The 27541-nt window shown below is 43.0% G+C and overlaps 1 protein-coding gene across 2 annotated transcripts in view; it reads right to left on the bottom strand.

Annotated features, from left to right (window-relative positions):
• AKAP13 (A-kinase anchoring protein 13) overlaps nucleotides 1-27541 on the bottom strand; it is a 243512-nt gene that overhangs the window by 11785 nt on the left and 204186 nt on the right. For both annotated transcript variants that reach the window (XM_083371301.1, XM_083371302.1), the window contains 16 exons: nucleotides 23567-23738; nucleotides 19828-19895; nucleotides 18653-18725; nucleotides 18134-18269; nucleotides 16957-17069; nucleotides 14368-14514; nucleotides 13196-13446; nucleotides 11205-11330; nucleotides 9276-9393; nucleotides 7060-7308; nucleotides 5375-5451; nucleotides 3401-3582; nucleotides 2498-2580; nucleotides 2139-2318; nucleotides 1289-1450; nucleotides 175-245 (listed from right to left, as the gene is read on the bottom strand). In XM_083371301.1, coding sequence (XP_083227427.1) covers nucleotides 175-245; nucleotides 1289-1450; nucleotides 2139-2318; nucleotides 2498-2580; nucleotides 3401-3582; nucleotides 5375-5451; nucleotides 7060-7308; nucleotides 9276-9393; nucleotides 11205-11330; nucleotides 13196-13446; nucleotides 14368-14514; nucleotides 16957-17069; nucleotides 18134-18269; nucleotides 18653-18725; nucleotides 19828-19895; nucleotides 23567-23738 — 2208 coding nt within the window. The remainder of the gene's footprint in view (nucleotides 1-174; nucleotides 246-1288; nucleotides 1451-2138; nucleotides 2319-2497; nucleotides 2581-3400; nucleotides 3583-5374; nucleotides 5452-7059; nucleotides 7309-9275; nucleotides 9394-11204; nucleotides 11331-13195; nucleotides 13447-14367; nucleotides 14515-16956; nucleotides 17070-18133; nucleotides 18270-18652; nucleotides 18726-19827; nucleotides 19896-23566; nucleotides 23739-27541) is intronic.

Raw genomic sequence — 27541 nt, 5'->3', positions numbered from 1 at the left:
GACACCCCTGATCTACCAGAATTTAAGTTTTCTGACAGCAATCATGACGGAAGTGTATGTTGCTGCCTTTCATGAGGTTTTTTAAGGATTGATCAGCTAACAGGAAAAATGAACTGAACGTAACAGCTGGAGGGATTTACAAGGAAGGGTGTTGAACCCTTGTCTGTTCCATACCTTCTTCAGCACACTGTCAGATTCTGTCCTCCGTAAATCCTGCACTTCTTCTCCTTCATCCTTCTCCCCACCTAAAAAAAACAACAACACATGTCTCTTGTTCAGGCAAGAAACTGAAGATGGGGGACCCACATCACACCAAGCCATATAAACCATATTTATTAATTTCTTGTAGGGCACATTTGTATCGTGTTTCTCTAAAAACACAAAATAACAACATACGAAATATAAAATCTAAAATATTATAAGCATATGTCCAGATTACAGATATAGTGTTTGGCTTCATTTGTCACAGTCAGCAAATCAATACATTTTCCATTATAGACTCTCTGACGTTCTATGTTGGGTAATGGGCTCCAGAGTCATAACGGGTGTTTAGAGGGCACATCCAAATTTACCATAGCCAGTGCGAATTTGATTCAGTGTTGTCCATATTACATGGGGCTTGCCAAATCCAGGTGTTATTTCCAAAATACAAGGCAAACCTCCGACACTAGAGGGGGCAATTTTCTATTCAACGTTTTTCGCACATTTTGTACATAAGGAGCTGTGGTGGCGGAGCGGTTAGAACCCAGTATTGCAATTAACTCTGCCCACTGCCAGGAGTTCGATCCAGACCGGCTCAAGGTTGACTTAGCCTTCCATCCTTCTGAGGTCAGTAAAACGAGGACCCAGATTGTTGGGGGCAAGATGCTGATTCTGTAAACCGCTTAGAGAGGGCTGTGAAGCACTGCAAAGCGGCATATAAGTCTAAGTGCTATTGCTGTATAGGAGGACAACGATTATTTGCATCACACGTGTCCCCTGGGTGGTATCAGAGAACAGCCACTTCGAGGCAAAATATATGAAGCCTCCAAAGATACGGCAGGCAAGTTAATCCAAGCGATCTCCTGGCTACGTCATGCCACACCAGGCAATAAACCGTAATTTGTACATAAGGGCTGGGCGCGGACACATTGCTAAAGCCAAAACAAATGCAAGCTATGATTGTTCCAAGCGTGGACCGTGGGAGTGACTGTAACTAGGGCAGAAGTAGGTTTCCCTCGTTCAGGAACCCGGCTGCAAACGAAAAGGGCAAAGCTTAGCGCTTGGGGTGCAGGTAGGGAAGACTCACCTTTATAGACGTTCATTTGGTGGCTGTCAAATCCTCCAAAGGTCTCTGCCCTCCTGGGGAGGGAGATGGGCCCCACGCTCTCCTGGTCAGAGGCCGGACTGGTCACCTGCTGCCCGAAAGAATTTCCCAGGCCTCTGCTCACCAAACCTTGCAACTGCTCGACTGAAAGAAGAAACGGCAACATCACAAGGCCGGCCGTGTTCATCTGCTGCGACCTGCTTCTTTACTTCAAAATGAACATGCACAGGCAGTCCTCGACTTACGACCGCAACAGACCCCAGAATTTCATGTTGCTGAGCCAGACCTTTGTTAAGCGGGCTTTACCCCCCCCCTCCCCCATTTTACAACCTTTCTAGCCACGGTCGTTAAGGGAATCACTGCAGTTGTTAAAGTTGGTCACACGGTCGCTAAGCGAGTCTGGCTCCCCCCACTGACTTTGCTGGTCGGGCGGTCGCAAAAAGGGATCACGTGACCCCACCCTGGGACGCTGCCACTGTCATAAGTGCAAGTCAGTTGCCAAGCGCCTGAATTTTGATCACATAATCGGGGGGGGGGGGAATGCAGAAACAGTAGTTAAGTGTGAAAAAACGATCCTAAGTCCCTTTTCTTTCAGCGCCGCTGTAACTTGGAACGGTCCCTAAATGAACTGTTAAAGGTGAGGGCTACCTGTGTTTTATTTATTTGTTTAAATATTTCCTAACTCTTCATATTGCAACAACAACAACCCTGTTCTCAGCCTGTCGCAGTTTAGTTCCTTGAAATCCAACGATTTACTTTGTCCGGGATATTCCGATTTTTAGACTTTTTCAGAAAAAGCAAAGGGCAAATGTTGGGTCAGAGACCAGCTTACCTTCACTGATCAGATTCTTCATTATACTTTCTCCTTTCGGTGCTTCGTCGGTGTTCGCCCGGAACAGCATCCTGGCCCCCTGTCCTTCCTCGTGCCCGCTGCAGTCTGTCATATCTCTGAAAATCTTCTCTTTTTCCTCCAAGAGAGTGATAATCTGCTGGTCTTTTTGGTGGAGCTGTTCTGTGAGATGGAACGGGAAAGATCAGCGAGAGGGCTGGGATTTACCCAGAATGGAAAGTGACTTAAAGATGGTGGGGTTTGCAATCGCTAAGGTTGGAGCGCCACCTTGTGCCGAGACAGAGAACTGCTGGGGTTAGGAGACTAAAAATTCAAATGATGGCATCCGTTCGTTTTTTTACCTTTCAGTTCTCTGGCTTTGGTGTCCAGCACCCGCTTCTCCTCTTCTGATTCGCTAGGGATACCTTCATCTTCCTCTTTGTCCCTGTAGAAGAGTCAGGCAGATTGAAAAAAATTATGCTGGAGAAGTGTTCATCTTCCTGTCATATGTCTCTCTCTCTCTCTCTTTTTCCCGCAGGAAGCCATGTTTACTAGATCTTGTGGGGAAAATCAAAATGAACAACAGAAGGAAGTGAAGAAACATGGAAAGCTCTATTTCTTCTGCCATCTGGTGGACATCTAGATTTTTTCACACATCCTCCATGCTAGGTGGAAACGAAGGGACACCTGGACATCCAAGGCCATCAGACTGAGATATCTTCAACAAAAGTGTGTATAGTCAAGGCTATGGTCTTCCCAGTTGCAACGTATGGCTGTGAAAGTTGGACCATAAGAAAGGCTGAGCGCCAAAGAATTGAGGCCTTTGAACTGTGGTGCTGGAGAAGACTCCTGCGAGTTCCTTGGACTGCAAGGCAATCAAACCGGTCAGTCCTAGAGGAGATCAACCCTGACTGCTCTTTAGAAGGCCAGATCCTGAAGCTGAAACTCAAATACTTTGGCTACCTAATGAGAAGGAAGGACTTACTGGAGAAGAGCCTAATGCTGGGAAAGGTTGAGGGCAAGAGAAGAAGGGGACGACAGAGAATGAGGTGGCTGGATGGAGTCCCTGAAGCAGTAGACGTGAGCCTAAATGGACTCCAGAAGATGGTAGAGGACAGGAAGGCCTGGAGGAACATTGTCCATGGGGTCGCAGTGGGTCGGACACGACTTCGCAGCTAACAACAACAACATGTTCCACCAAATATTCTTTCATTGCAAACCCAAACAGTATCTCCCACTCCATCAACAATTACTGAGCTTCTTACATAGTGTTGATAGTGTCCTGGATAATTTGAATCCAGCTGTTGCGCTCCTCCTTCGTGCTGGCGTGCACTTCCACCATCTCAGGGTCTTTTCCTCCCATGCTGATCAGGAACAGGCCCTTCTCCTCGTGGGCAACTTCACGGACAATCAGCTTCTTCAACGAGATCACAGTGGATTTTTGATCCTTTTTAGGAGTTGAGGGAGAGGAAGCAAATGCGTTAGGTTGATTCGGTGCAAGAGGAATCTCTATGCCTACAACCACACCTACAACATGATCCATCCCTGTGCTGTAGTGATTCTGGAACAATGGTAAAGTGGACTTCTAATTTAACTTGTCTTATCAGTGACATCAACACATTATATCAAACTCATCAAGGAGAGAAGCAACCTAGAACAAAGGAGAAATTTCCTGACAGTTAGAACAATTAACCAATGGAATAACCTGCCTCCAGAAGTTGTAAGTGCTCCAGAATTGGAAGTTTTTAAGAAGAGACTGGATAACCATTTGTCTGAAATGGTATAGGGTTTCCTGCCTGAGCAGGGGGTTGGACTAGATGACCTTCAAGGTCCCTTCCAACCTCTGTTATTCTATTCTATTCTATTCTATTCTATTCTATTCTATTCTATTCTATTCTATTCTATTCTATTCTATTCTATTCTAGACATATGTTTATAACACTTTAGATTTTGTATTTTTATCTCTACTGTTTTTATTGAAATGTGAATTAGGATAATTATTATAATTATTTTTATAAATAAGTCAAGGGGATAATCATACCTAATACCCCTTCCTCCTCCTATTTCCCCCACAACCACAACCCTGTGAGGTGTGTTGGGCTGAGAGTGTGACTGGTCCAAAGTCGCCCAGCCAGCTTTCATGCCTAAGGCAGCACTAGAACTCATAACTTCCTGGTTTCTAGCTTGGTGCCTTAACCACTACACCACCTGAAGCCCAACTCCTCTTGAGGACTTTACCAATGTCCTCTTATTCTGCCACACTGATCACAACTCAATTAAAATTGTGAAATCAAAATGATAAACTTATAGAGAAGTGTTGATGGTGATTCCCCAAGATCTGGGGGGGGGCGTCAAATTACACACTTGGGAGTATTGTACTTGGTTCTCAGCCCTCTCATCCAAATGACTATCATGAAATGCAGTCCAGAAATTAAACCTTAGGATTTAAATCTTAGGAAGAATGGATTGAAAAGGTGAGGATGTTAAACCTGAAGATTTTTTATTTATTTATTTATTTTAGAAGAAGAATTGCCTGCAGTCTGCTCTGGAGAAGACATTACACTTAATTCTCCCAACCAAATCCAGAAAATGGATTTATTCAGGAACCCTATATTGTGCAAATGCAGCCAAAGTGGTGGTGGTTTTTTTTTGTTTTCAAATAAATAAATAAACCTTTATTGTCAAAGTACAACATGTGTACATTGAGATTAGCTGAGCCTCCCCCCCCCTGCTCTCTCCCCCCAACACACAGTGACAACAAACCCTCCATCCCACCACACTATGTGAACCAACTACACCACACACCGGCCTCCCAAGTCAACTCTGCATAAGATTACGTCCCATTTAAAAGCCTAACAGCCCACGGATAAAAGCTATTTTTCAGCCTGTTGGTACGGCTGGCTATATTCCTATATCTCCTACCAGATGGTAGGAGAGTAAAGAGATACCGTCCAGGGTGTGAGTCATCCCTGAGAATCTTCCTCACTCTTCCAAGGCAACGAGCCCTGGCGAGGTCATCCAGTGGTGTCAGGGGACAGCCCATAATGTCTTGTGCTGTGCTCACTACCCTCTGCAATACTTTCCTATCCGCGGCTGTCAGACCGGCATACCAAACCACAATACCATACGAGAGGACGCTCTCTATAGTAGACCGGTAAAAGAGGGTCATTAGCTTTTGTTCTACCCTGTTCTTCCGCAAGATCCTAAGAAAGGAAAAGGAATTGTGTAGAATTCCTTACCAGGGATGCAAATACGTATTTTTGATCCTTTTCCTGGAGGAATATCAGAACATCGGAGAGAAGGACAGCCAGGACCTCTGAGAAGAAAAAAACATCAAGACAATCAGGTTGGGGGAAAAAAAAAACAGCCAACCCAAAGCTGACATGTCTGCATTTACTAGTATCGCTCACAAGATCTCGTTTCATTTCCTGAAACAATTTCAAATCAAAGTTTTAAGATTCTGCAAACTGTACCCAGCAGTAGGTCGGATTTCGCAGAAGTCATCAGTTACGTGTCTGTTCTGTACCAGCCTGCTACCGGCCCTGCAGAAAAGGCAGGGACAACCCCTTTACAAACAGCAAGAGGCTGGAATTACGCCTGCCAAATTTATAGCTACAAAAACAAACAAGACACGAACCAAGAAACAGGAGCTTTAAGAAACATGAACTATCCAAGCGGTTGCCTTCAGCAAACCAGCCCTCCCACACATTCCCCTTATATAGAGTTCAGGGCGTGGCTTCTCTCTGCCTCCTTCCGAGGAGCCCCATTGCCTTCCTCTGTTTACTCCTAATTGACTGCCTCCTGCGTCGGGCGTCCTTGAACAGGGCCAGCTGTGGGTCATCTTCATCCACGCTGTCAGGCTCACACAGCTGGGTCTCCATGGTGACCAAGTGGCTCTGGTGACCAAGTGGCACCAATTTCGGCTGAGGGCTCTCATCAGCAAGATCTTCAACCCCCTCAGCAAAATCTTCAACACCCCCCTCCTCCTCTGAGTCGTCCGACCCAACTGCCGAACCCACAAGCTGACCTTGAATCACAACAGTGTCTCCCAATTTTCCCATTTAGGTTTAAACACCGTTCTTCTTTCACGTTCAAGCCAAAGAGGATTTTGCCTCAGAGAAATTCAGGACTTCCCCCAGCAGAAGTTTCCCCCAGCCATCCAGGCAGAGTGCAGTTAAATGACTTTGCCTCTGTGTGCAAAGTGCATCACTGCACACTTTTCCTTCCACCCCCCACAACCAAGATTTTATTGGAGATAGAAGGTTTCTCAAAAACTATGTCATAAGCATCATATCTGGCATCATATCTGGCCAGAAGAATTTGCAGCCACTTTCTACAACCAGGAGAGCAATCCAGCTTAGATGCTGGAGGAGATGTGGAAAGAACTTTACAGTAGTGGCAGGAGAGGATATTTGTAGCTCTGGGTTGAAATGAGGCCTTGGTGCTCTCTGAGCTAGGCTTGCAGACATTTCATTACCAAACTAGGAAATATGATCAGCGCTAAAAGGGAGTGAGGTTTGCAGGGAAGGAAGGAAGGAAGGAAGGAAGGAAGGAAGGAAGGAAGGAAGGAAGGAAGGAAGGAAGGAAGGAAGGAAGGAAGGAAGGAAGGAAGGAAGGAAGGAAGAGATTGTGAGGTCTTGGTGGTCTCTGAGTTTGGTAGTTTTCTTGCAGACATTTCATTACCAAACTAGGTAATATGATCAATGCTAGAAAGGTTTGCAGAGAGGAGGAGGAGGAGGAGGAGGAAGAAGAAGAGATTATGGGGTCCTTTGTGCTTTCTGGGCTTGGTTCTTTGCTTGCAGACATTTCATTACCAAACTAGGTAGCATCATCATGGCAAGGACCTTACGGTGCCTATTGTGTCCTTTCCAATGAATCAGGGCAAAGAAGTCCCCGTGGGATCGCTCTGAAAAGCATCCCTTACCTTTCAATCTCCCAGCTACATTTTTGAGAGAAACCGGTCCATCTCGGACAAACTTCCTGCGCCTCAGATCTTCTCTGGCAAACATCTGCCCGCTCTTCATCCTCATGATCGACTTGCTGTCCGTCCGGGTGTAGACCTCGTTAAGGCGCATCTTCTTCTCGTAATTGCTTACTTTGCTGTCGACTGCGGTTAAGACCTCCTTCACCAGGTTCAAGGAAAGCACCAAGTCTTGATGTTCAGGGTCATTTTCTTAAACGGAAGAAAAATTTCATTTGTTACCGTCTTTCCTTCCAAACACTTGACTTCTCCAAGCTTAGCCCTGTTTTTTTGTATCCTGTTCCTTTTTCTGACCAACAACTTGTCCACACCAACTGCTAACTTCTAGGTCTCCTCCCAAGAATTTACTTAAGGGCAGGGATCCAGTTAATGAAACTGACTAGCACCCACACCCATTAAGCTATTTCAGGAACAAACAGCAGCAAAATCCTCCACTCTTGATTTTTCAAACAGGTCCACAGGCGACCACTGTTTATTTTGTGTGAATCGGGTGTTCAATTAGCTTAATCCCGTTTTAAAAGGAAAACGCATTGATTTTGACAGAAGACCACATTCTGCACAATCCTCCTGCTGACATTTACACCACAATTTCTTTGGCCACCAAATTACTGATATACACGTACTGACAGAGTCACAGAGTCAGAAGGGACCTTGGAGGTCTTCTAGTCCAACCCCTTGCTCAAGCAGGAGACGCTATGCCATTCCAGACAGGTGGCTACCCAGTCTCTTCTTAAAAGCCTCCAGCCTCAACTTCTCAAGGCTTACTAACATATAAATAATTATATAAATGTTATACAAAAGTTACTTATTACATAAATAAACTACTTGATTACTAAAAGTTATCTTCTCTGATTTGCAACACTGAAGGCCAGCTGTCATTCTTCTATCCAGTGGTTGTATCTTAAGCAAACATCTGTCATAGGAGGAATTACAAAGCAGTCCTGTAAAATCCCAGTGGGTTTACTTTGCACGTGACCCTCAGCTCTGTGGCCGCGGTAGGCTGCACCTCTCTTTCTCTTGCACTTTGTGTGTGTGTGTGTGTGTGTGTGTGTCTGTGTGTGTGTGTAAGAAAGAGACCAAAATGGAATGCAATCTCACAAAAAAGGGCAAACGCTGCAGTTTTTCTATTTGTGAACTTCGACCAAACTCTTTGTCTCCCCAGCTAAGATTCATCCCACGGATCACTGGCTTTTCATTGAAAAACGGTTGACATCCCATTATGCTTTTATTTAGCCTTTCAAACCCACAACTGAGTAGTTAAATGAAACGGGAAGAAGGTCCATCTCAGCAAACGGAAGCTGAGCACAAAATCAAAGACAACAGTCTCACCGCAAGCAAAGGTAAAGAAGGGATGCTCAAACTTTTAAAACGTGAGCTATTAACAGGGCTCTCCAAAATTGGCAGACTTTTAAGACTCGGGGTCTTCAGCTCCCAGAATGCCTGGCTGAGGAACTCTGTGAGTTGAACTCCCCAAATCTTAAAAGCTGCCAGGTTTGGAGACCCCTGATCTACTACTACTACTACTACTACTACTACTACTAATAATAATAATAATAATAATAATAATAATAATAATAATAATAATAATAATAAAGTTGGAAGGGACCTTGGAGGTCATCTAGTCCAACCCCCTGCTCAGGCAGGAAACCAACTGTATATAATTATCATGAACCCGGTCAAATTCATGCCACTGTTCTGAGCATTCCAGATTAAAAGAAGAAGTAGAAAAAATCAGTGTCACCAAAGACATTGGCCTTTTAATTCTAGAAAGGGAAATCAATAGAGCAGAGGCCCCCAACCTTTTGGGCACCAGGGACCGGTTCCGTGGAAAGAGGTTTTTCCCCCGTGGACCAGAGTGTGTAGTTTTGTGTGCTGCCTGCATTCCATGGATGGGGCTTTGCTTGTTTGTGCGGACCGGTTGCTGGCATGCTGAGGCCCAGTACCGATCCACAGACCGGGGGTTGGGGACCCCTGACTTAAAGAAGAGATCCATTTGTTCTTTATGTGAAAAACAGATCCCTTCTGGCTCCTTCACCCCATTCTCCAAATTATAGTGTTCTAGATCAAGCTTGTCCATCATCTGAGCAAGCGCTCGTTAGATCCAGCTCCATGGGACCTCTGCAGTAGAGGATTACGGAGACGTCTGCAGGAAAACCTACCTTTGGTATATTGTAATATCCTCTGAAGAAGCACGGGGTATTTGGTGATCCTTTGCGTTACTAGCAAGATGCATTCGGGGATCCCCAAACGTCTCACCAGAGAGCTGCTCATTTTTTTCTAAAAGAAGGAGAGGAAACTGAAACACCGGATAGGATGTAGCATCTTCGGTTATTAGCTGACCTCAGCCTTCAAAATAGAATTCCACATTCACATTGGAGGCTTTGTATCGAGAATAGGTTTACGAAACATTGCAGGGCGAAAGATCTGTTAAAGAACGCTTAGTCGTTTCAGCTAGACCGGGGGGGTCTCCAAACTTGGCAACTTTCAAGACTTGTGGACTTCAACTCCCAGAATTCCTCAGCCGGCAAAGCTTAAAGTCTTAAAGCTGCCAAGTTTGAAGACCCCTGAGCTAGACAAATACAAGTAGCTCTCAAATTACAAGGGTTCATTTAAGTGACTATTCAAAAAGCCCAACGGCATTGAAAAAAGTGACTTTTGTCTGTTTTTCACCCTTACAATCATTGCAGCGTCCTCGTGGTCATGTGATCGGGATTGGCAACCGACTCATATTTATGACGGTCGCAGGGTCTTTGGGGGGGCGGGTGGTCACGTGATCCCCTTTTGCGGCCTTCCGTCAAGCAAAGTCAATGGGGGAAGCCAGACTGACTTAGCAACTGTGTGACCAATTTAACAACTGAAGCGATTCCCTTAACAACGGGGGGCCAGAAAGGTTGTAAAATGGGGCAAGACTCATTGAACAACTACCTTGCCTAGCATCAGAGAATTTGGGCTTAATTATTGTCACAAGCCAAGGACAAGCTGCATAAGTTCTTGAGATGTTCTTATGTTCTATCTTCCTTCACTGTTGGGCAAGCGAATGGCCAGGGCTGATGGAAATTACAAACCAACAGCATCCAGAACACTACATGACCCATGGTTGATGCAGGCAGAAAAGTCCCTAGATGAAGTAGGATTTTAGTTCAATAAAATCAGGTCAGCTAAGACCTGGTAGCTGTATTGCATAACACACAAAGCCTGGATAATGTTAATCTTCAGGTACAGTAGTGCCCTGTTAACCGCCCTGAGTCCTTCGGGAGAAGGGTGGTATACAAATTTAATAAACATCAAACATCAAACATCAAAATTGTGGAAACCTTTTGGGAAAAGTGTACAGTAGAAATGCCACCTTTGGTTAAGTTTCCACCCATTTTTCTTCTAATTTCTTTATAACTGTAGCCTTGTTCACTTAATAATACTATTTTACATTGCTTTCTGGGCAACCAGTCAACTCTTTGCACCATTACTTTGATTTTATTACGTTTTACGAGCTCACCAAATGAAAGAACACACAAAAAAAACCCCAACCGACTTGATAAGCGATCACATAACACACTGACAATGTCCTCTCAGCTTCAATACACGACATCAATAACCGAATCCTACTGTGATCTGATTGGTTCATTGCCCAAACAAGATGACACCTGATTGGCTGTCTAAACACTCATGCTCATTGGCTACAATCAGATCAAGGAAAGCTACCCGATATCAACCGATATCAAGTTGTGCTTCCTTTTTCTGGTTATTTGGCTATAACTTTTCACAGAATACAGTACAGATTTATTTATTTTTATTTTAATTCCATTTATATCCCGCCCTTCTCCAAAGACTCAGGGCGGCTTACAAGCTTAGCAAATAATTGAACAAACTTTGTTGCATTACATTCTTGATTAAATTATCTTTCCACTGATATATAACTTTACGGTACTACTCCAAAAAAAAAAAAGTGGTGTTCTTAGCCATCAAGCATCAAAAATGCACTTTTCCCAAAAGGTTTCCACAATTTTGGCCACTACCGTAGGCTTCATTCCTATCATTCTAGGGGGTCACACCCGCCACCCTCGCAAATCTTGATGCCCCTGCCAGCTTACTTTGATGAACGCCTGAAATCTTTTATCCTTGGAATGAAGGTCTTTGAAGTAATTGACTGCCTCATTGTGATGCCCACAGAACTTCCCGTACGTTTTCTTCATTCGCTCAGCATTCTCGCCGGAAAACTGCAAATTGCAAGAGATAAATCAGAGGGAGGAAATCAGTGGAATGAGGAAAATCTACCAAGCTTGCTTGAGCCATCACAGCCATCTTCTGGGAGAGGTGAAGCCATGGGCATCTGGGGAAAGAGGTTCTGGGATGCTTTCGCCAATGCAAAATGGATCTTTCGTATGGGGGCTGTTTAAATTCTTCGTGTGGTCTTCATTGAGCCCAAATAAGCTATCACAGACATGTCAAACACAAGGCCCGGGGGCCGAAGTGGTTTCATGCGGCCCGCGAAGCCATCCTGGAAACAGTGAGGGAACGGTCCCCACTGCCTTGGCCCTGGCCCAGAGACCCTCCTTCTGCCAGAGACCCCCAGATCTGTCCCACTCCTGCCCAGGCCCCCATAGGCACCCTTGATGCCAACGATGTAGAGCTGGCCATGCCCACCCAGTAGGCCATACGCACTCTAGCCACGCCCACCCAGTAGGCCACGCCCACCCTGGCCATACCCACCCGGCCCCCTGAGGGCAACCGCAATGCTGATGCGGCCCTCAATGAAATTGAGTTTGACACCCCTGAGCTATCAAGTTAAATTGGAATGTTTTCCCTGAATCTGTGCTGCTCCTCCAATCAAAGAAGACAATGGCCCTATGTTGCACCAACTTCCACTCGTGATTTTGTTTTTGCCCGTGTCATTAAAAATGATTTAAGGGTACAATGAAAATAAATAAATAAATAAAGATGTCTTCAATAGTGGTCGTTCTGTGTTAGGTTAAGAGGAAGGTTTTTTTTGTTTGTTTTTTTTAAAGATGCATTAGAATTTATTCCTTTTACAAACGTTCTTAACGAAAAGTTTAGTTTTAAAATGGATGTAAACAAGAAGGAAAAACAGAGATGGTTAAATTGATTGCTTTATTCAAAGAGGAGATTATATCTCATTACGTTTCTATTTGGAAATCGCTTCTAGATTTTGTGAGTGGGATGGGGGGAGAAAATGAAACATTTGACTTTGGTTTTGCTGATTAGATAGATTTGTTGCTATAGAAATGGCTAGTATGTACTAATGTGTAAACATAAAACATTGAGGCTGCAATGGTACCTTCTACTGTGCTAAAAAGAGTTGGAAATCAATGCTCCCCCCCTTTTTCCCCCTTGTACCTCACATTTTCTCTTCCCTTGTATTTTTCCTTCCTCTAATTTCCCATTATTTTTATTTTCCTTTGTGTTTTATATTTTTATAAAACTCATAACATCGGTAAACACGAATAGTGGTCATTCTGTGGAGATATCCCTGTTGTTTTCTTGGCAGAAATACAGAACTGCGTTGACATCAATAAAATTAGTCAGTTCTTTCTTCCTTGGGAATGAACGGAAGCCAAGGAATCTGTTGTAACGACATCTTTGTACAAGCCTTTTGGCCCCTTCATCATTACGAGAAGCACGAAAGGACCTCAGTTCTCCCATGAGTATTTCTCTAAAAATCTCCTTAGAAAAAGGAGTTCCAAAGCAAATTTTGTGAAGAAGGTGTAGTAGGGAAGAATGAAAACAGAATCAGGAACCGGTGTCATTTTTCAACTTGTTTCCCAAAGCACCAGAGGGCAAGACAAAGAGAAACGATAGATGGAAACTAATCAAGGAGAGTAGCAACCTGGAATTAAGGAGAAACTTCCTAACAGTCAGGACAATTAACCAGTGGAAGTAGCTTTGCCTTGAGAAGTTGTGGATGCTTCAACACTGGACGTTTTTAAGAAGAGACTGGACAGTCACTTGTCTGAAATGGTATAGGATCTCCTGCTTAAGCAGGGGGATGGACTAGAAGACCTCCAAGGTCCCTTCCAGCTCTATTCTAAATCTGAATTTGAAGGCAAGGCTTATCACAACTTACTTGATTGACTAGGATGTCGCCTATCCTCTTGATGACAAAGTTCTTCTCACTTCGGTCAGCCAGGGATTCCTTTTTCCTCTCCAGAATTCTCTGAAAGAACTGGCTGTGGATGTTCAGCAAGTTGTCCAGGCAAGGAAAGATCTTCTCCACCATCTGCTGCTCATATTGTAGTTCCTGCACCATGCCTCTGCTGTAGACATCACTCATGATCTTCAAGGTCCGGACATGGTGCATCTCTGTCTGCATCAGTTCTGGAAAGAAGGAGCATGGGAAGGGAGAATCAGAGAGATCCATAAGGCTCTGCCAATGCAAGGGAAAACACGGTTACGGCTTTCCTTGGCTTTGATTTAGAGGTCAATAAGGCTTCCATAGCTAGCTGCTTGAATGACTACTTATCTGTATCTACCTCATCAGATGCAACAACTCACTGGCAATATGAACCAGAGAGAATGTAAATAAGTGGGGAATGGCCGAGAGCGCTCAATCCGACTGTAGTGCACCGGAACAAACTATATAGCACAGGGGTGTCAAACTCAATTTCATTGAGGGCCGTATCAGCATTGCGGTTGCCCTCAGGGGGCCGGGTGGGTATGGCCAGGGTGGGCGTGGCCTACTGGGTGGGCATGGCTAGGGTGCGTGTGGCCTACTGGGTGGGCGTGGCCAGCTCTACATCCTTCGCATCAAGGGTGCCTATGGGGGCCCGGGCAGGAGTGGGACAGATCTGAGGGTCTCTGGCAGGAGGAGGGTCTCTGGGCCAGGGCCAAGGCAGCGGGGGCCATTCCCTCACTGTTTCCAGGATGGCTTCACGGGCCACATGGAACCACTTCGCGGGCCGGATCCGGCCCCCGGGCCTTGTGTTTGACATGTCTGATATAGCACATTATACAGTTCAAGAATGTCTCCTCAGAAATTTGAAGGCACTTGGGATGATCTCACTGCAGCCAATCAGAAGCAGTTAGATGGTTAGCTTCCTTAGACTTGGTTCATGAATAACTTTTTAAGCCCTAGATCTTGCATTGCATAAACCATGACTGGCTTCAAGCACACGTTGATACCAAATCAAACAAACCAAGCTACGGTGTGGCTAAAAATACAAACATGGCAAAGCAACCTGATTTGCCTCTGTATTTGCTGAACTTAAACCAGGAGATTGTGACTTGTCTGTCACTCACCATAAATGACGTCTTGCCGCTTCACAATGTCTTTCTTCTGCTGTTTGAGAAACTTGCTGTCCACCACTTGACTCCAAGACTGTGCTTCCATATGTTTCAAGTCTGTTTCAAAGTCTCCCATGAGTTGCCCTTCATTCATATCTGCCCCTGAAGAGAAGGAGAGGTGATCTGATTCTTGTGCCTAGGTTTAGCTTCTATACATGATACTTTAATACCAGTTAATGACCCTACACTTTGGTCGCTGTTGAACCTTTCGAGGATGATCAAAAGTCGAGAGCTTTGATGCCTCCTGGTCTCAAAATCTATCAATCCCATCAATGTCTCAAAATACTAGTCGGCAGATTATTTTGATTTCCTTCAGGCACGTAATATTTCTCTAGGATTTAGAAACAACCCAAAACGGGGTAGGATCTTCATTCTAGTAATGAGATCAGTGGAACAACCAGTGGAATTTAGCTACTGAGCTCAACAGAGGAAAGGAAATTCCATTCTACAGCTGTTGACCATAATATATTTTGATTATGGATATTACTTTGCACCTTGGGCAACAGTCCTCTGAAGTCTATAGCTTCAGTCCTGTTTCACACCCTCTTGACCGTGAAGGAATGTGGTTATCAATTGGAAAGAAAAAAAAAAGACTCACGCTTTATGCCTTAAGAAACATCACTCCCTTTGGGGTAATAATTTGCAGGAAAAAAGAGTCAAACTGAACAGAATGCAAACTTTTCCCCACATTGATTGCGTACAGAAAAATGTCTGCCTGCACAGAACTGGGAGCTTGTGAGAATGCTACAGTTTGCGAAGGCTACAATCGTCATGAAGTTATCACATGGCTTAGGTTTCATCCGTAGCAAACCTAGGAATCTCTTTTCCTACACCCAGAAGAATTTGGTCCATCCCCTGCAACCCCACCGCATTAACACAGCAGCGACAACACAACCTTTTCAAAAGTAACTTAGTAATGAATGCTGAGTAATTCCACAATTACTGTGCAAATCTCCCAGAGTGAGCCATTAATGTAATTGCGTTGTCATTAAGAGGTAATTTGTCTGCCTTTGTTTACTTGGGTAGATTAACAGAATATCGGAAGACGATTTTGATGAAGCTGGCACAGTCAAGCCCCGGAAGCAATTTATACAACTGTCTCAAGGACAGACCTCAAGAGGAATTGTTTCCTTGCCCTCCAAATGCTACATCCTGGACTTCAAAATATTTATCAGCTATGGTTGAATGTATGTTTTTGTTTTGCTACATGTTATTTGTTTGTTTTATTCTCTATGCTAAAACGATAAACTTATTAAAAAAAATATTTATCAGCTTCCAAAGTAGCCTATTCCAATACTTAAGCATTTCACTGGTCCCAGCCTGGCAGTTAAAATGAAAATTATTTAACATAAGATTCCCTCTATCTTATTAGTTTGCAATGCCCAAAGTATCCTTCTTGTAGGCTTACATGCTGCAGTCCGGTGATTAGGGGACTGGAGACTAAAACATATAAGGAACGGCTGCTGGAATTGGGTATGTGTAGCTTAATGAAGAAAAGGACGAGGGGGGACATGATAGCAGTGTTCCAATATCTCAGGGGCTGCCCCAAAGAAGAGGGACTCAGGCTATTCTCCAAAGCGCCTGAGGGCAGGACAAGAAGCAATGGATGGAAACTAACCAAGGAGAGAAGCAACCTAGAACTAAGGAGAAACTTCCTGACAGTCAGAACAATTAACCAGTGGAACAACCTGCCTCCAGAAGCTGTGAATGCTCCAACACTGGAAGTTTTTAAGAAGAGACTGGACAGCCATTTGTCTGAAATGGTATAGGGTTTCCTGCCCGAGCAGAGGGTTGGACTAGATGACCTCCAAGGTCCCTTCCAACTTTACTTTTATGATTATGATTTGCTCTGTAAGAAACTAGATCTAAACACTCTTTTATACACAGTGCAGAATGTAGCCAATGCATCAGTGTAGAGCAGTATTTGCTACCTGGGTTATTTCTGGGTATCTGGACTTCAGTTCCCAGAGTTCCAAACAAGAGCAAAGCTGGCTGGGAAAGTTGGAAGTCTATCCAGTTTGAAAACCCAATAGCAGCCCAAACCTATTGCAGCAACACAGAACAGCAGGAAAAGGAAATGGAGCATCTATATACAACACATGCCAACCAAATGGACACCCATGCAACTTCATCAAAAAGTTATTGACCACTCAACCCAATACGGCACAACCAGCACAGACCCTAAAAAGAATTACACTGCCATACATCAGGAATATCTCAGAAACTGCAAACAGCTGGCTACTACAGCATGGTAACAGGCAGCCCTTCCAACATTGCTGGATGTCAACTCTAAGCAGTTCCCAGCCAACATGCTCTTGGTGCAGGATGCTAAATGTTAAGAGTCAGGCCCTCCGTATCGTGTTGGAGAATTCGCAATTATTGGCTTGTCCCATATTTTAGTTATATAGAAAGAGTTCTACGGTAAAAAAATTTTTTCCAGTTAGCTCTCTTCATGTAGAGAATTTTTAGCATGTGTGAAAGCGTTCTTTTCTCTCCCAACATCCTTCAGCCTTTCTCCTGTTATTTCCCAACACGGTCACTTACCTTCGTCTGTTAATGACTCCATGGATTCATTTACCCGGCTGATTTTATTCAAGGAGTCCGTTGATTGGGAGAGAAATTTCCGCGTGTGAAGGATACTTTCGTCATTTCCGACACTGGCAGGACAAGAAACGGGGAAAACAAAAGTCACCTACTGAGAAGCAGGTGTGTCCACCCCAAGCCACATTCAACATCAAAAGGAGACACCATGTTATAATTGGGCAAATGGTATGATTACATAATTTGTGTCTGATGCATTAATGATATCTGACGCAACAATCTTCCTTCCTTCCTTCCTTCCTTCCTTCCTTCCTTCCTTCCTTCCTTCCTTCCTTCCTTCCTTCCTTTGTTCCTCCCTCCCTTTTTCTTTCTTTCTCTTTCTTTCTTTCTCTCTCCCTCTCCCTCCCCCCCTACTCTCTTTCTTTCTTTCTTTCTTATTTAGAAATTTAGACATTTTAAATTAAATCAATTGATACAGCCACCAATCTCACTAATGTGATTCTGGGCAGTTAACGAAGATGAAAAAGTGCAATGTAATGTAATTCTGTCAGAAGGTTTGGAAAAGCTTCTATTGAGCCTTGGTGGAGCAGTGGGCTAATGCCTCCTTAAGTAACACCAGCTGCCTGCAATTAGTGCAGGTTCGCATCCCACCAGGCTCAAGGTTGACTCAGCCTTCCATCCTTCCCAGGTAGGTAAAACGAGGACCCAGATTGTTGGGGGCAATTAAGCTGACTTTGTAATAATGCCGCTTGGGGGTGTGTGTGAAAGCCCTAATAAGCAGGCATATACATAGAATGAAGGCTACTGCTAAGCTTATAAGCCGCCCTGAGTCTTCGGAGAAGGGCGGGATGTAAATGGAATTAAAATAAATAAATAAATAAATATAAAGATACATAGTCATGTATGCGTACAGACACATACATGATGAACACTGCACCATTTGTACAATGAACAGCGGAAGGGGTCTTTTGTACACTGAGCAAGATCAATAACACCTCTTGCTCAAATCCTCTCATCCAAGATCTTTCAAGTGGAAAAGGTAAACCCTGAATCTGCAATCCTTCTTCCCACAGGCTTCACTTGTTCAATCTTCAGCATCAGCGATCACACACACGTGTTAAACGGAATTCCCCCACCACCCCCTACAAAAAAGCAAGCCCACAAACACACAAGTCCTTACCCAGCAATGTTCTGAATGGAAACGCTCTTCGAAAGAGACAGGTTCTGCTGGGATCGCCTACTATTGAACACTGAAGTTGTAATGTTCTCGTCAGGAGCAAGGATCGCTGATCTGGGTCTCTCTTTTGGCTGAGAAGCTGCAGGGAAAACAACCGACAGATACAGTGATCAGGTTCAGTTCAGGATCTGGACTATCGCCAATCAAAGCCGACGCCAGCCAGACCAGAGCACAACTTGAAAAGAAGTAGGGCAAGACTGGAAGAGGTGGAGAGACCTGGCCTATGGAATCACCAAAAGTCAAGACACGACTGAATGGATAACATCTTTATCATCATGATTTGGAGTTTGTTTGAAAAAGTCACAATTTGTTTTCTTAATTAAGAAACATGCCCCCTTTTCCCCAGTTGTTTTGAAACATCTGAATTTAACAGAGCATGTTTGTAAAGACTAGCTGAATACAGAACAAAATGGCAAGGATTGAGAAACTTGCACCAAGAAATTTTAAAAAATAGATACTCACTCTTATTTCTCATAATTACTGTGGGCAATGAAGAAGTATCATGAGGCTGCAGACCGCTTGGGTTTTTCTGGAGCTGAAGTAAAAAAAAAAGATTAGAATAACATTGTTATAATATAAATTCCATTCACACCTCATGCCAAGCCAAGGTTTCAGAGTGGTTTGGCTGGGTTATATAACAAATTTAAGATATCAACAACCATGGTTTATGAATCACAATGAGTGTTTCATGCCACAAACATCAAGATAAGGCCTATCAGACTTGTGTATAAAGAATTCAAAATGTACATCGAGTATTTTGTTTCCCAATCCCTCTTAGAAGAAAAATCCTTTGAAATAGTTGAGGGGTCAAAGAATTGAAGCCCTTCCACAATCGTACAACCTCCATACAGATAGGTAATTGCTTTAAGTGACCCTAGATTAAACTCTCCTTGCATTTAAAATATATCTATATATTTCTGCTATCTAAATGTTTCTACCCTTCAACATACTAGAAATTTCAGGTGGATGTTAAATGCATCTCCTAAGTGGACTCCAAAATACTACAGCTCTTCAAGAGTGTTTTGTTCTCCGGATATAGAATAGAACATCAGATCTACTGATGCTAGCAGTTACATAGACAGGCCTGAGCAAATCAAGTTTATGACAGATTTATTGCATATAAATCATAGTAAAGAAAAAGAATTCAAGTTGGGCAGTTGCGGTAACTGGTTGCAACAGAGGGAGCGAGTAAAAGAGCTCAGAGGAACAAATGAAATAAGTGAAAATAAATCTACGTATCTTCCTTCTCCACCACAATCACAATGAGCCACACAGCAGTTATGAAGTGGATTTGGATAGAATGATCACAATAGCAATAATAGGATTATTATTGCATCTTGAGATGGAATAAAAGGATTCCTGACACTAACCTTGAACTATTGGAAGTCCTAGCCACAGTGAAACAGAAGCTTGCTTGGGTTTTTTTTTTGCCTGCAACCAAGAAGGCTAGAAAAATATTTTAGAGAAAACAACAACACACTGCTGATATTTCAGAGCCCTAATGAGCCTGCATATGTGAAAACTGGAGGGTTTTTTTTCCCCCATTGCCAAGTTACAACCGCATATTTTCAGATATACACACAGATCCGTGCATGTGAATATACTGAAGAAAAAAAAACACCTAGAAGAATACTTACTTTCATTTTAACCTTGGCACAAGAAGCCACGCTCTCTTTGCAGCCTTTATGGACCATGGCACTACAATCTGGGGAAAACAAAGGGCACACCTTCAATGTGTAGCCAACGAGAAAGTCAGCCATCATGCAGAGCTCATATTCCCATTCAGTAAATCTCATCATTCATAAGTGCAACTTCCTCTGATGGAAAGTAGTGATAAAGACAGCTACTACGGCTTTCTTTCCCCCACCCCCGGACTTTCTTTGAGCCCACTTAAAATTTTCTTTACAATCTTTAATCTTGAAACCCACAGCATGAGTTATTAGTAAGTCCTGTAAGTTCTTGACCAGATTCCCACCGAGAATTTCTTTAGAAACAGGCGGTGGTCAGCTCCTGCATCCAGAATATAAGAGATAACAACAATGTGGAAATTCTGACAGATGTAGCAATGAAGATTAATGGAAATGGGTTCCAAATCCAACTGGATGCTCCTCAGATCTCTTCCTAGATAGTTTTTCCTAGGCACAAACCCAGGCAATCAACAGGGGTGATCTTTGTAGCTTTCTTTCATCCTTGGTGGTGCAGTGGCTGGTGGCACAATGGTCACAATGCAATATTGCAGGCTTAACTCTGCCCACAGCCTGGAGTTTGATCCTGATGGAGCTCAGGGTCGACTCAGCCTTCTATCCTTCCGAGCTTGGGAAAATGAAGACCCAGACTGTTGGGGGCAACAGAGAGTGCTGTAAAGCACTGTGGGGCAGTATATAAATCTAACTGCTATTGTTACCCCATAGAGAACACAAGAACTGGTCTGGTTTGAGTACTCCATTGTGCTGTTGTATTAAGCAACCTTTTTAGGATGCAGCCTCGTGTTTCTTCTCCAATGGCAGAAATGCAAAGACCGGGTTGAAATTTTTGGCCTCCTTTTTGGGGGAACGTGTGGGGTTATTTCATGGGAAAGGATTACGCTAAGCAATCCAGAATGCTCACAGAAGCAGCAATTTGCACTAGCCAGACAAAAAGGAGGATATTATCCAAGTATAGATAGGAATCATTTAGTCAGGTCATGTTATGTTTACACTATGCCCCTGAGAGAAAGGATTTCATTCAAAATGCACCAAACTTTTATGCAGGAAAATATGTCCCTGTCCTTTTTTGTGGCTGCCCTCTTTTTTGTAGCTATTGACATAGGTTGTCTGTCTGTCTGTCTGTCTGTCTCTCTCTCTCTCTCTCTTTCTCTCTCTCTCTCTCTCTCTCTCTCTATATATATATATATATATATATATATATATATATGTATGTATGTATATGTATATGTATATGTATATGTATATGTATATGTATATGTATATGTATATGTATATGTATATGTATATGTATATGTATATGTATATGTATATGTATGTATAACAAAAAATTAAAGGGAGACTTCTCCACATATTTGGGTCGACAGGGTGCATCAAAAAAATACATACATACATACATACATACATATATACATGTGTGTGTGTGTGCTATCTATCTATCTATCTGTAAAATCTATCTATCTATCTATCTATCTATCTATCTATCTATCTATCTATCTATCTATCTATCTATCTCCTATCTATCCATCATCTATATATCTAGCCAATGACTCTGGGCAATGCACAGTTAAAAAAATATTTCATTTATTTATCTAATTTACTGGCCTGCCATCTTACCACAGGGTAATTGTACTGTAATAATATATTACAATTAAAATGCTAAAACAGTTCAAAAGAATAAAAAAAACCAACAGAAACCTCCAAACTAAATACACTTAGCAGTTGAGATATTTAGCCAGATAGCAATACATCCAGGAAACTGGGCCCTTGACACATTCACCACCCCAGGCGTGGGAACACAGTCACATTTTTCAGGGCCTTATGAAAGACTAACTGGATTGGGGCCGTTCTAATCTCCTCCAAGGGAAACTGTTCCACAGAACAGGGGCCACCGTGGAAAAAGCCTGTCTTCTGTCTTCCTTGCCAGCCAACACACTTTGGCTGATGGGATCTGTAGTGTACTCATTCGAATCCTAACCATTAGCTGATCTCTTCAACTGAATCTTCCAAACTTTGCACCAATTCGTCCACAAGCATCTTAACCACCATTTCAACTTGTGACATTGCGTTGCTGTCCCACCTCATCAAGAGGGCCCTCCTCTCAAGAGGAAAGCAAACAGCGCTGGACTCTTCCTACAGTTGTGTGTTTGGGCAACAGGAAAACCTGTGATAAGCCGACCTTTAACACTCACTCTTGTTTTCCCTTAGTCAATACTAGTTAAGTGGAAAGTTCAGGTTCCCAAAGCAGGAATTTCTCCTTGAAGGCAAGATGATCTGGTTTCAGTTTTCTAAACCTGAAGTGGCACATATGGAGGGGAAATACTACATTGAGTCATTATCCAGAAACATAACTCACATATAGACACATCACTGCTTAAACAGAATATATATAGATTCTGTTTAAGGACTGAAAAGAAAAACTTCTGTAATAACCAAGAAAGGTCAGAATTCTTTAACAGAATTGTATAAGGGAACTTCCTCCATCCTTCCTACATACACTGATTTACCCCAGAGAAATATACTAACAACAACAACAACAACATTGATGATGATGATGACGACAAGTGTATTTTACTAGACCATGAATGGAAGTATGAAAACATTTACCCCAAATATTCACTTCACTTTATGGTAGTTTAGTATTGTTTTAATTATCACAAAAAATATATTCTGAAATAAATTGAATATTTTGTCTGGTTGTGCAAATCAATCTATTAAAGGATTAAAAGATTAAATTACCAAAGCAAAAGGGCTAAAAATGAACACTATGTTTCAGAAATTAAATTAACCAACCTACTTGGCCAGTAGGTAATAAGAAAATCAAAAGGAGAATGTTAATATAAATTTGGATGAAAACTGACAGATTAAATTAATAATAAATGTAATGTGATACTCATAAACCAATATGAGAAAATCAGACAGCAGGGCCCAGAAGCATTCCGGGAAGATTAAGATGGTGGCATCCATTTTGGTGTTGATTTCTGGTGCCTGCAATTATACTACAAAGACTTGGAAATATATTTAAGGTGCATAGCTAAATGTCTATGGAGATTCTCAATGATCCAGGTCATAGTTATCCTAACAATGCTTTTTTCACGAGGCAACTGGACTTTCTTGTTTTTCTTTGAAGACCTTTCACTTCTCATCCCAGAAGCTTCTTCAGCTCTGACTGGAGGGTGGGGAATGACAGGATTTATATTCTATGACCAGCTGTCTGCAAGGAATATAAATCCTTCCATTCCCCACCATCCAGTCAGAGCTTAAGAAGCTTCTTGGATGAGAAGTGAAATGTCTTCAAAGAAAAACAAGAAAATCCAGTTGCCTCCTGAAAAAGCACATTTGGGATAACCATGACCTGGATGACTGAGAATCTCCATAGACGTTTCTCTTCTCTTCTCTTCTCTTCTCTTCTCTTCTCTTCTCTTCTCTTCTCTTCTCTTCTCTTCTCTTCTCTTCTTTCTCTTCCTCTTCTCTTTTCCTATTCTTATTCCTATTCCTATACCATTCAAGTTCAAAGTGATCTGTCATTGTTCCAGATTCTCCTACCATTGTACTCTCTCTGTAGTATCAAAAGGGCAACAGTGGTGATAACTTTATACACCTAATTGTTATCAGAAATATCTTCTATTAGCTATTCATTCTGGTGTGCAAAGCAGAAAAAAAAGTCACTCACTTGCACAGACAAATGAATCCTTGTTGAAAGGCTTGAGACAGTGGTAACAACTGATGGGGCCCACAGTTGAGATGGCACTGAAGAGATGGCCATTTAGTATCTTGTTATCTTTGTCCTTTTCCTTGGCGTCTTTGTCCCGTTCCTTCAATTTCTCTTTCTCTTTCTCTTTTTCCTAAAAAAGAAGAAGTGGAAGGAGGACATCGATAACATAGAATTATCTATCTATCTATCTATCTATCTATCTATCTATCTATCTATCTATCTATCATCTTTCTATCTATCTATCTATCTATCTATCTATCTATCTATCTATCTATCTATCTAAAACAACGTTCCTTCACGTGCAAGGAAGAATGTATTCAAGGACAACATCATCAAGAAATGAGTTCCATATGCCAAAGACGCAGACAGTTATCCTCCACCTTAATGTTCCCCAAGTCAACAATGAGTCATTGGCTGCAGACACCTAGGGCATCCTGGTGACCTAGGCCATCAATATGTAGGAACATCATAAATTACCTTATCCTGAGTCAGAACTGTAGCTCGGAATTCTGTGGCAGCAGATATGTAGGGTTTCAGGCGGGAACTTTCCCAACCTTTGGTAAAAAACCTGCGAGTTCAAACCGTGTGTTCTATCACCAAACTTTGTGTACTTCGAGAAGAGATTATTTTACTCTGGTTTGAGAACTGAGCTCTACAACCCTGTGGGTTAAAACCTTTGAGGTTAAGAGCCAGGAAGAAGAAAGGCTACCTGGGTTTTCCTCCTGCCTACGCTTGAAACTATAGCATCTGAGACAAGGTAGCTCCCTCAATTCCTTTAAATAACCCTTTCAATCAAGAAAGTTAAAAACAACAACAACAACAATCTTCCTTAGTTTAAAAAAAGCTTTTAAAAAAAAGCTTCCTGCAAAGACAGTTTCCTAAGAAGAATGAAATAATGTGATAATACTGGTAGTCCTAGAGACTTAACGACCACCATGTCTCTTGCTAAGTGGGATAGTTGTTAAATGAATTTTGCCCCATTTTACCACCTTTCTCGCCACAGCTGATAAGTGAATCACTGCAGTTGTGAAGTTAGTTAACACGGTTGTTAACTGAATCAAGCTTTCCCCCATTGACTTGGCTTGTCAGAAGGTCGCAAAGGGGGATCACGTGACCCCGGGACACGGCAAACCGGCATAAGTATGAGTCAGTTGCCAAGCATCTGAATTCTGATCACGTGACCATGGGGCACGCTGCAACGGTCGTAAGTGTAGAAAATGATCGTAAGTCGCTTTATCCAGTGCCGTTGTACCTTTGAATGGTCACTAAAATGGCCAGGTTAAGAAGGAATTGCTAGTAAACTGATTCAAAATAAGTAGTTGCAACTTTCAATTGTGCAAACACTCCCTTGAAAAAAAGTTTATTACAGAATCACATACGTTAAGCATTGACGTTAAAAAAAACAAAGAAGCTGGTCACTGCAACCTCCTCCTCAGACAAGCTTTCCTTTAAAACGCCCCTACAGCTCAGCTGCAAGCCAGGTTGGCAGGTGGCCCTGGGAATCGCAATCCCCAGACAAAGTGAGAGGTGAAGAGTGTCCTAAAGATGGCCGAGGGAGGGCTGGGGGCTCTCCTTCAAACCCATCTCAGTCTGTGTTTTCCAAGTCATGATCTAGGGCAGGGGTGTCAAACTCAATTTCACTGAGGGCCGCATCAGCATTGCGGTTGCCATCAAGGGGCTGGGTGGGTGTGGCCAGGGTGGGCGTGGCCTACTGGGTGGGCATGGCCAGCTCTACATCATTTGCATCAAGGGTGCCTATGAGGGCCTGGGCAGGAGTGGGACAGATCTGAGGGTCTCTGGCAGGAGGAGGGTCTCTGGGCCAGGGCCAAGGCAGCGGGGGCCGTTCCCTCACTGTTTCCAGGGTGGCTTCGCGGGCCGCATGAAACCACTTTGCAGGCCGGATCCGGCCCCCGGGCCTTGTGTTTGACTTGTCTGATCTAGGGATTCCTAGAGTTCTTCAGGAGGTTCAAGGTGATCTTTCAACTTTGGACTAATGGATTCTCCATATTATTTTTATGTTTTTGGGCTGATCAAATTAGCCCTCCACTTTGTCAACAGTCAGAACAATTAATCGGTGGAACAACCTGCTTCCAGAAGTGGTTAATGCTCCAACACTGGAAGTTTTTAAGAAGAGATTGGACAACCATTTGTCTGGAATGGTATTGGGTTTCCTGCCTGAGCAGCGGGTTGGACTAGATGACCTCCAAGCTCCCTTCCAACTATTCTATTCTATTCTATTCTATTCTATTCTATTCTATTCTATTCTATTCTATTCTATTCTATTCCCATTCTCATTCCTATTCCAGTCTATTCTATTCTATTCCGGATCCCCCTCCTATTTGCATGGGGATTACAAAAATGATCAGTTACAGCAGTCACCTTCATAAAACAACTGCCTGCCGTAACCATCACCAACACCACTTCCTATATTCTTGGGGAGGGGGGAGTCCTTTAAGTCAGTCCCGGCTGTTTCCTTGCTTTCACAAGTGCTTTGTCCTTGCCTGCTTCTTCCTAGGACTGACCTAGGATGTCTAATTCCCACCCCAGCCCCACCCACCCCCAGCCCCAAAAAAGCTGAGAGCAGAACTCATGGTCTCCTGATTTCTAGCCTGTTGCCTTTATCCACTAAAACAAGCCGGCTTTCTACATTTTGTTTTGTTTTGTTTACTACATGGTGAAAACAGCAATCAGACAGTTAAAGTCAGGATGGTTGGAGATGGCACAAGTAGAAAGAAGATGGAGATGGCAGCTGATGCAATTCTGCTCACGAGGAAAGGCTCTTAGTCCCCTGGGTAATACATGCAAATACAAGTATGTATTTGGTATGTAGGATTGCACACACACACTCTCTCTCTCTTTCTCTCGGCCGAAGACAAAGGCTTTGCTTTCAGAGGCTGAGCACATAACTACAGCTTTGACTGTAGCCCCTCAGGGCAGTCTTATTTGTTTTTATGGTGTGCGTTCTAAAATGAAAAGGAAAAAAAAACCCACAACCCACTGGGTAGTCACCAGTGTTGTAACTGACCAGTCTACAGCTGCAATATTTCTTTGAAGTGCGCTTAGCACGAAAGAAACCTCATGAAATTTCATGGGCTTCATTTCAAGTCAACATAAGCATGGTTTGGGCTGCTTTAACATCTACTCTATTTTCACTCTTGCACACAATTTTTTCCCCCCTAGCATTCCCAAGTCTCTTGCCTCCAAAGCCATAGTTACTCAGAAGAACAACCCAAGCAGACAGCAAGTGAGGATAGCTGGTTGGTTGCAGCGAAGCTGAGAATGGCCGGAAATAACTTAGTGGGGCATGTTAGACTCTGGCACTGTTTCTTAGCTAGCAACCACCGAAACTCACCTCCCTACCAATTATGCGAGAGTCCTTGAACAGAGGCTTGGTTGAGTGAAGACCATCTTCTCTAGAAATGACTAAGGCCAGGGATAGGCAACCTTGGCTCTTTTATGACTCGTGGACTTCAACTCCCAGAATTCCTGAGCCAGCCAAGCTGGCTCAGGAATTCTGGGAGTTGAAGTCCATGAGTCATAAAAGAGCCAAGATAGCCTACCCCTGACATAGTCAAAGCACAGGTTTGATAGAGAATACTCAGTAATAGAGATATTCAAAGGACAAACAATTTATATCTCAAAAATAGAACTTGTTTCTCCCTCTTACAAGCTGTCTTTGATACTACGGGGAAGATCATTCCTCATAATCTTTGAGACTTTGAGAAACATTCACCTCAGTGTTACCCTTCCGAGAGAAAGTTATGCCCACAGACAGACCACTAAAATGGGAGAAACTCCATGGCCAAAGGTTGCCTTCCGTACAATGAAATTCAGCCCAGTAAAATCAACATAATATTGAGAGCAGCTCAATGCCCGTGTTTTTTTTATTGTCATTAGCAGTTTTTGACATGCAAATTGGGACCTAAAACTCAT

This window comes from Vipera ursinii, assembly GCF_947247035.1.
Source record: "Vipera ursinii genome assembly, chromosome: 11".
Lineage (NCBI taxonomy): Eukaryota > Metazoa > Chordata > Lepidosauria > Squamata > Viperidae > Vipera > Vipera ursinii.
The sequence above is the reverse complement of the archived record's forward strand: the minus strand, read 5'-3'. Positions and strand labels throughout refer to the sequence as shown.